Raw genomic sequence first — 8,234 nt, 5'->3', positions numbered from 1 at the left:
GCTCAACAGCTGAGCCACCCAGGCATCCCTTGAAAACTAGATTTTTTCTCCCCCTTCCTATCTTTTCAGTCACTCTGTCTCAGAGAAAAATGTAAGGAGAAAGTGAGAACAAAAGAGGCAGACACAGAAACCATCAGTGAACAATAAATTATGTTCCCTATTGTATTACAAAGAAATTCAAATGGAAGTAAGGAAACTCTTTAAATGAGCAAATATTAAAGACTGGGAAGACATAATAGAACTAACTGGTACATTTCCACTCAATGAGGGTAATCTGATAAAACTCTGGAAAGCATTTGGAATCAAGTTACCTTCTGCTTTAGGAGTTTATTAAGTTCCCTCAAAATGATATCAAGACATTCTCTGCAATGTTTTTTATAATAGTATTTCAATCTTACTGTCTAGTGATAAAAGATAATGTTTAAGTAAATCAGCTCACTTATTCTGCACCCCCAACCCCCGATCCAGTAGGACTGCTCTTTATTCCACATCACAAACCTTCCCATTTCACTTAGGGAAAGCCCTCAGGACAGGGAGGTTGAGAAGGGCATAGTGTGCAAACCATACCTGTGAACCTCTTCAGTGGTGGTCTGAGAGGGTTCAGAGGTCACTGGGTGAGTGAAGGAGGCAAAGCTGTGGCCTCACCTGCTTCTTCCCTTTGTGTGCATGCCTGGGTCCCAGATCTATCTGCTATTGACCATGGGCCATGTACTGTCTGTAAAAGGGGATTTGGATTCAAGTTCTCAGATCTTCTGATCTGAAATGGATTCTTTTAAGAAAAATCCAATTGTGATCCCATCACTCCTGGCTAAAACTTCCAAAGGCTTCTGCAAATTGCTCTTAGGATCAAGGCCAACATCCCCATTGTAGCCTTCCATGACTGATCCAAGTCCTGGTCCTGGCCTCTTCTCTAACTCTCCAGGTACAGGCCAAACCCCTTCCTGCTGCCCAGTGGTCCTCACACTTGTGCTTTTTTTTTTTTTTTTAAAGATTTTATTTATTTATTCATGAGTGACAGAGCAAGAGAGGGGCAGAGACACAGGCAGAGGAAGAAGCAGGCTCCATGCAGGGAGCCTGATGTGGGACTCGATCCCAGGTCTCCAGGATCACACCCTGGGCTGCAGGCAGCGCTAAACCGCTGCGCCACTGTGGCTGCCCAACACTTGTGCTTTCTTGAATGTAGCTTCTTCTTCATACTTGTTATTCAACTCTGAGGTCTCAAATGTAATCTCAAAGAATTTTTTAAAGAAGATTTATTTATTTTGAGAGAGCAAGCAAGCACACACTGAGGAGGGGGGTAGAGAGAGAGGGAGAGAATCAGACTCCCTGCTGAGCTCTTAGGCTGAGGCAGGGCTCCATCCTGAGAGCCTGAGATTACCACCTGAGCTGAAATCAAGTCAGATGCTCAACTGACTGAGCCACTCAGGCGCCCCTCAAAGACTTTATTGATCCCTACTCCCCAACCTGGGCTCAGTTTAGGGCTCCTCTGTTCTCTCTTCACAGCACTTGTCAAAATTTAAATATTTGTGAAATTAGGGAATACCGGTCCTCCCAGTTAGACTATAAATAACATGAGCAACACGTTCACTACTATAACTCTAATGCAATATGTTATCTTTCAAAGGTATGCACTTTATTCTAAGATACCCCCTTGACAAGAAGGGATCATGGGTTAGCACATAGACAAAAGCATTACATTCTAAACAAGCCCAAACTTTAGCTTAAATGTCGTCTAATAAATCTCCATTAGACATATTCTAGAAAAGAGCTTGAAGTTGTTTAAAAAGGAAATGACAGCTAGCTGTTGCTAGATGAAATGGAACTGAAATGGCACGACTCATGCCTGAAAGCAGTGGGTACAGAGAGGGACGTCTGGGATCTGAAAAAAGGTACACTCAGCCAGTGCAGCAAGAGCAATTAAAAGACCTGTATCTGGAACTTGGCTGCCTCTTTCTAGCTGTGCCTCTCTCTCTGTGGCAGAGGTCCGTGTAACCTGAGCCTCAGAATCATCAACGAGGGATAATAATTCTATCTACCCCACAAGGATATTGCTAGAATGAAATGAGACAACGGGTGTAAAGGGTACAAGGCACCATGTTTTGGCATGTGGGAAACGCTGCTAACAGTAAGTCCCTCTTTACTTAGGCCCTAGTAGTCTCTCTGGATGGCCTATGTATAAATGCAAGGAAATTACAGAAGGCTGAGACCCAGACCCAGCTCTCTAGGAGCCAAAACCTGGCGATTCTGCACCCACGGCAGACATGGGCTATGAGTTAAGGTAGGAAAAGACTCCACGAAGTGTCTCACGCTTCATTTAATCTGAAGAATGCTACAGGCTCTTCGTCTTCAGATATAAATTATCAGGTTACAGAACAAGCAGCGAATGCAACAATTTAAAAACTAAGTCTACACGGTGTTAATCTCTGACGGCAGTCCTCCCAGTCTGGTTCAGTAGACGTGCACCATGCCGTAGAGGAACGTCCAGAACAGGACGTAGGTGAAGAGGCCGCCGACGAGGCCGCCGGTGAAGAGAGGTCTGCGTGACTTGAAGTACTTGTTCCACCGCCTTCCCGCCTTGAGGATCAGGAGCAGGGAGAGCAGGACGGAGGCGAGCAGGTAGAAGATGAAGCCGTAAAGGCCGGTGAGGCCGAGGATGCCGGCCGTGGCCCCCGACAGCGCGGACACCGAGGTGCGGCAGTAATCCAGGACGGCGGCGTTGCCCCGCACAGCTGCCTCGCTGATGAACGGCGGCCCTTCCCGCTTGGCCACCACAGCGGCCATCGCACTCGCCGGGGCTCAGCCTCTACTTTCCCGCGGAGCTGCGGAGAAAACCCGGGGACAAATGGCCTCTGGCGACTTGCGAGCACGCCGCCCCCCCCCCCCCGACTCCCAACGCCTCACACCACTCCTGGATCTCGGGCCTTCCAAGGACGCAGAGGAGGCTGAGGGCTCGGTTCGGCCCGCCCCGGCTCGCCCAGTTACCTGCAACACGGCGGCGGACACAGACACGCGGCGTTCCTTCAGACCGCCAGCGGCACAGAGCCGCCCGGCGCCATCTTGCGCTGGAGGGTGCCGGGAGGGCCCTCGCTGCGCACGCGCCGAAACCGCGCTCCCGCCCCCGACGCGCACGCCGCGGGCGCCCCCCGCCCCCCCACGCACGCACGGGGACTTCCGGCCGCTCACTGGCCGGGCTTGTCAACGACTCCTGAGGGGCGGGCCGAGCCGGGGTGCCTTTGTTAACCCGGCAGGGCGCGGCCGCTGGGACTCTGGCTGCGGGCTTCCCTGAGCTGCGCCTGGTCTCCGGTTGCGGGTCGAGATGTCCTACATCCCGGGCCAGCCGGTCACCGCCGTGGTGGTGAGTGCGCTCGCTCCTGTTGTGCAGATCGGCAAACTGACGCCCCACGCGGGCCGGCGAAGCGCTGAGCCCGGGCGGCTGCCAAGCGGCGGCCGGGCCCGGGCCCTGGCTCTGCCCCGCGGGACCGCGGTCTTCCCCGGCGGGCGCCAGGGATGGCGGGACCCCAGAGCGCCTGCCGGGCACCTGGACCCGAGGCCAGCCCCGCGCCCTGCCGCCGCTGCGTTGGGCTCCGTCCAGCCGGCGGAGAAGGTCCTCAGCCGCGGGGTGCGGGGAGAGCGCCCCTTCCCGGCTGAGCTCCCTGCGGGCAGCCGCGGGGCGGGGCGGGGCGGGGCGGGGACAGCCGGGAGTCGCTGCCCCTGGAACGAGGAAGTGCTTCCTCCGCTGCGGGAGACGCCGCCGCCGCCGCCGCCGCCGCCCCCCCGAGGGACAGTTGGGGGTGGAGGTGGCCGGGGCGGAGGGGCAGGCCCGACTGTCCGCCGGCCTGGCGCGCTCGGACCCAGCCCCGCTGCTCCACAGTGAGGGCCACGCAGCTGGCTGGCTCCTGCTGCAGACGTTCCCTGGCTTCTCACCCTTGGGACAGAGTCCAGGTTCCCCGCCCGGCGCTGGGCCAGCCTCGGCCCCTGGCTCCCCTCCACCGGCTGGTCTTGGGTGCTAAATGCTATGGCAGTCAACGACGGGGAGAAGAGAGCCGGGGACGTCAGCGCCAAAGCTGGATGGGGTCTGAAGGCAAACTCGGGAGGCGGAGATGGGGAAACAGTCCCAGGAGAAGTCTGTTGATGCCCAGCCCTAAAGAAAGTCCCCAGGAAGAACCCAGATCTCTGAGAAGAAAGGCCTGTCTGGCAGGAATTGGGTCAGGTCCAAGTCCCAGTCCTAGGGCCGTGGGACGGGCTGCCTTATCTCAGATGGGTTTGCAGGGGAACTCCTGAGTCAGGCGCCGGCACCCATTAAGGTGGCATGTGAACTTGAGTTTAGAGAACCAGCTCTGGCCGGGGCTAGTAAGAAACATTTCTGGACCTACAGATTGCTGCCCTACACTTCACCCCAACTGCACCTTGCTTTTCTAGATTCCTAGCTGCCTCAGAGAGAAGCGGCCAGGTTTGCTTCTTAGGTGGAAGAAAAGGAGTGTGTAGGGGAGGCGCAAGAAAGAGGCAGTAAACTGCCTCATCTCACCCAGTAAGTCAGGGACCCGCCCTTGTCTTCCAGCCCAAGGGCCTGTACTCTCTTCTAATCTCGGGTGGGCAAAGGTGTGTGTGGGAGGAGGTGGAGCAGGCCTGCAGGAGTTCACACTTTTGGACTTGAGGACCTATGTCTGGTGGGCTTCAGGGGTCATACTTCTTGCTTCCCCTCTCTTCTGTCCTGGCAGGTCCTCAAAACTCTAAGACCATGCTGTCCCAATTCTTGTTAAGACTAGGAACGTGTCTGGCCTCTCCCGCTTGTGTTTTGTGTTAAGTGCTGCCGGAGCAAGCACATCCTGCTTGTGTTTTGGATTGAGAATGGGCTAGGGGAGGTTTCCTTCCTAGTCACTGCCTTATCCCACGTAATTAATATTTTGAGAATGTTAAAACCATTTTGGCTTCTTCTCTGAGCTGTGGCTCCATGGGTTCGTCTGTCTTCTGTCTGGACACTTGCCTGGGTAGCTCATGGCACTCCAAAATGCTTCCCCTTCAGTGTCCCCAGCTGAGAGATGTTTGTGTTCAGCCAGGCCACTTGGCTGGGTGCTTCCTTTCACTGCTCTCTACCACGAGCAGTCCTCAAGTCTGTTGATCTAGTTTCCAAGTAGTCATGTCCCCTGGCCTCCACATCCCACCTCTAGAAGACATCCATTCTCCTCCTCCTGACTGCCCAGGTGGTCATTCTAGTATCAAATCTGACCAGGACCAACCTTATTCCTGAACCCCTGAGAACTCTAGTGGGCCCAGAATCAAAATCAGGTGTCTAAAACTGTCACTCCTTTCAAGGTCTGGTGCAAATGATCCCTCTTCTGTGAAGCTCTTCAGGTCCAGATCAAGGCACTCTTTTCTTTCTTCCTTTTAAAACTCAACTTTTGGGGTGGGGTGATCTGGTCTAGCTAGCCCCTACACTCTGGTGATTGGAGGGTGCCTGCTGAGAACTTGCTGAGAACTTTGAAAGGGCCCTGGCAGTTTGGGGACTATGGTGGGAGAGCTTTAGAACCCTCCTCTGCCTCCTACACCACACAACAGGGTCTGGGGCTTACAGAGAAACCCCCTCCCTCAGGGCCAGCCTCTAGGGCCTGCACTCCACAGCCTTTCTGATCTGGCCCCAGTCTCACCTCACCTCTCAGTTCCAGTGCTGTACACTCATCTCGTAGACCTGTATAGCACCTTCAAGCCTGTGCTTCTGTCCCTTGGCCAGGACAAGCCCTTCCTCTCCTTCATGTGCAAGTTTGAACTTCTCTGCTTTTCCGGAGCATCTCTATAGTCTTGCCCTCAACAAGGCTGGCTCAGCAATGAGTTGCCTCAGCAAGGCACTGGCGTTTCTTTTTCAAGCCCTGACCCCTTCTGCTCTGTGTGGTCCCTCCCCTGGGTCACAGGCCCCCCATGTAGAGCAGTCACAGCATCTTGACTCTTGGATCAGGAGGGGCTTAGAGTACCTGTTGACTAAGGCTGGTGCCTGAGATTAACAGGAAGGGGACAGAGGCTAGAACAGAATATTGCGTAGGTGGTTGTGGCTGAGTTCTGAGTCACAAGCTACCCCCCTCACCCCTGGCCCCCAGTCTCCCAGGCTGGTGGCTGGTAACCGGGTGGAATCCTACAGAGGACTCTGGGCTCCACCCCCATTGGCATGGGTCTGAGCTGGCACAGCAGCCTGAGGCTGCTGCTGGACACAGAGCAGATTCATTGTCCACATACCCATCTGCTCCCAACTTGTTTTTTCCTTTGCTAGCAAAGAGTTGAAATTCACAAGCTGCGTCAAGGTGAGAACTTAATACTGGGCTTCAGCATTGGAGGTGGAATTGACCAGGATCCCTCCCAGAATCCCTTCTCAGAAGATAAAACAGACAAGGTGAGGGGGACCAGGGTCCTGGGACCTCTCCACTGGGGACAAAGGTCTGAGATGGTGGGTACTTCCATGGCCTTCTTGGAAGGAGTAGACCTCTTTGTCTTTCAAAAATCCTAAGAACTTTTAAGAAATGATAAGTAGGGATGGGGGTGGGGAGCAGACCTCCCAGCCCTAGGAAGGCTCACTCAGAGCCCAGGAGGAACAGGAAGAGGCGAGCAGCAGGGACCAGAGCACGGTGGGGCAGCGCTGCTTTCCCCTCGACTGTCTTGGCACAGCCTATGTTAGGGGCAGACTTGGTGCAGTCAGTTGGATGGCTGGGCTTTGCTCTCTGGATTAGGGGCTAGCCCAGTGACACTGGGGCTTGACTTGGGCTGTCTCTTTCCAGGGCATTTATGTCACACGAGTATCTGAAGGAGGCCCTGCTGAAATTGCTGGGCTGCAGATTGGAGACAAGATTATGCAGGTAACATGTGTCCCAAAGGAGGAGATCAAGGCTTGGGCCAGAGGGTCTGAAGCACTCGGGTTGGGGGCTGCCCTTGCCTCCTGGGGCACCGGGGAGACTCACTGAAACTGTTGGGAGCGCATGCTGGTGTTGCTGCCAGAGGGAGCTGGCTCTCTCCTCTGTATGCCTCAACTGTGGTGCTTGGCATCCCCCAGCACAGAGACATCAGCCTGCCTGGGTGACCCAGGACCCCAAAGCCTATCCTGCTTCCAGATCCCAGAGGACAGAGAACTGAGGCAGGCTGTATTTTCTCCTTGGGCCAGGTGAATGGCTGGGACATGACCATGGTCACACACGACCAAGCCCGGAAGCGGCTCACCAAGCGCTCGGAGGAGGTGGTGCGCCTGCTAGTGACCCGGCAGTCGCTGCAGAAGGCAGTGCAGCAGTCCATGCTGTCCTAGCAGCCCGCTGTGGTCCCTGCCTCGTGCCTGCCTGCCTACAGTGACACCACTTCCATGCTCTGTCTGCCCCTCATCCTGGCTTCTGCTGCATGCTGGGCCCCAGCTCCAAAGGGCCAGAGCTGGTCCCAGAGGCCTGTCCCTGGGGCCTGACCCAGCCTTCCTTCCCCACCTCCCACTGGCCTGAAGCTCTGGGACCAGCTCTCATCCTCAGACACTGAGAATTTAAAATAAGGGCCTGGAGTTGAATTGTAGTCAATCTGCAGTGACCATAGGCTTGGCCCCCAGACCCTGCTGCATGGCCTTAGCAGTGCCCAAATGGGCAGGAGGTCCCCCACAAAGCTGGAGAATGCCAGGTGGGGCCAGGCTTTCCTACAGAGGCCTGGCTGCAGGGCTTGGCCATGCCTCTGTGTCTCAACTCTGCAGCGACTGTACCCTGCTTTTCCCTTCCTTCCCCAGGAGGGGCTTGACACACTGCCTGAATGGAAGCCAGACAGGCTTATGGTTCACCCCCTCACACCCCCACTTCCCTGAGGGGCACTAGCCTCCCCAGGGTTCACCTGTGTACAAGATTTAGATGAAGCTCAAGGCTGACATTTCAGGGCAGTTCTCAGGATTGCCATTTCCTTCTATGCCTATGGGTTTAACTTTATATTTTTTAAATCACAACTTTGATACAAAAGCATTTTTACCTATTTGGAGATGCCAATTTTACTTTTGAATTTAGCTTACTAACTTGTATCTGGGAACAACATGTGTTACTTTGGTTCCTATGGAAATGGGGCAGTGTGAAATTACCCCATACCTGACATCTTGGGTCCAAATAAACAGTGTTGGAATTCACAAGGGGTTTTGCTGAGGCATGGGGCTAGGGATGTCTGGGGGTGGATGGTGGCTAGAGCTTTGGTTGCAGGGCTGACTAGCCTGGCCCCCAACCACTTCTGAGATGAGGCCCAGC

General features: G+C 54.7%; 2 protein-coding genes across 2 annotated transcripts; one reads left to right on the top strand and one right to left on the bottom strand.

Moving 5' to 3' along the window:
- Window positions 1-1,607: 1,607 nt before the first annotated feature.
- EMC6 (ER membrane protein complex subunit 6) lies at window positions 1,608-3,136 on the bottom strand. Its single transcript, XM_055318105.1, has 2 exons — window positions 2,983-3,136; window positions 1,608-2,819 (listed from the first exon to the last, which is right to left on the bottom strand). The coding sequence occupies exon 2, from the start codon at window positions 2,779-2,781 to the stop codon at window positions 2,449-2,451; it is 333 nt and encodes a 110-aa protein (XP_055174080.1). The 5' UTR covers window positions 2,782-2,819; window positions 2,983-3,136; the 3' UTR covers window positions 1,608-2,448.
- Window positions 3,137-3,168: 32 nt separating this feature from the next.
- Window positions 3,169-8,122, top strand: TAX1BP3 (Tax1 binding protein 3). The gene is made up of 4 exons (XM_055318093.1): window positions 3,169-3,355; window positions 6,260-6,379; window positions 6,762-6,839; window positions 7,142-8,122. Exons 1-4 carry the CDS (start codon window positions 3,317-3,319, stop codon window positions 7,277-7,279), a joined length of 375 nt encoding a protein of 124 aa, XP_055174068.1. The 5' UTR covers window positions 3,169-3,316; the 3' UTR covers window positions 7,280-8,122.
- Window positions 8,123-8,234: the final 112 nt, after the last annotated feature.

The sequence above is a fragment of the Nyctereutes procyonoides genome, unplaced genomic scaffold (genome assembly GCF_905146905.1).
Source record: "Nyctereutes procyonoides isolate TBG_1078 unplaced genomic scaffold, NYPRO_anot_genome, whole genome shotgun sequence".
In the NCBI taxonomy this organism is placed as follows: Eukaryota; Metazoa; Chordata; class Mammalia; order Carnivora; family Canidae; genus Nyctereutes; species Nyctereutes procyonoides.
The sequence above is the reverse complement of the archived record's forward strand: the minus strand, read 5'-3'. Positions and strand labels throughout refer to the sequence as shown.

Coding starts and splice junctions, on each gene's coding strand:
- TAX1BP3 (XM_055318093.1), top strand. CDS start 3,317: ATGTCCTACATCCCGGGCCAGCCGGTCACCGCCGTGGTG. Junction 3,356..6,259: donor AGCCGGTCACCGCCGTGGTG/GTGAGTGCGCTC, acceptor TTCCTTTGCTAG/CAAAGAGTTGAAATTCACAA. Junction 6,380..6,761: donor CAGAAGATAAAACAGACAAG/GTGAGGGGGACC, acceptor GTCTCTTTCCAG/GGCATTTATGTCACACGAGT.
- EMC6 (XM_055318105.1), bottom strand. CDS start 2,781: ATGGCCGCTGTGGTGGCCAAGCGGGAAGGGCCGCCGTTCATCAGCGAG.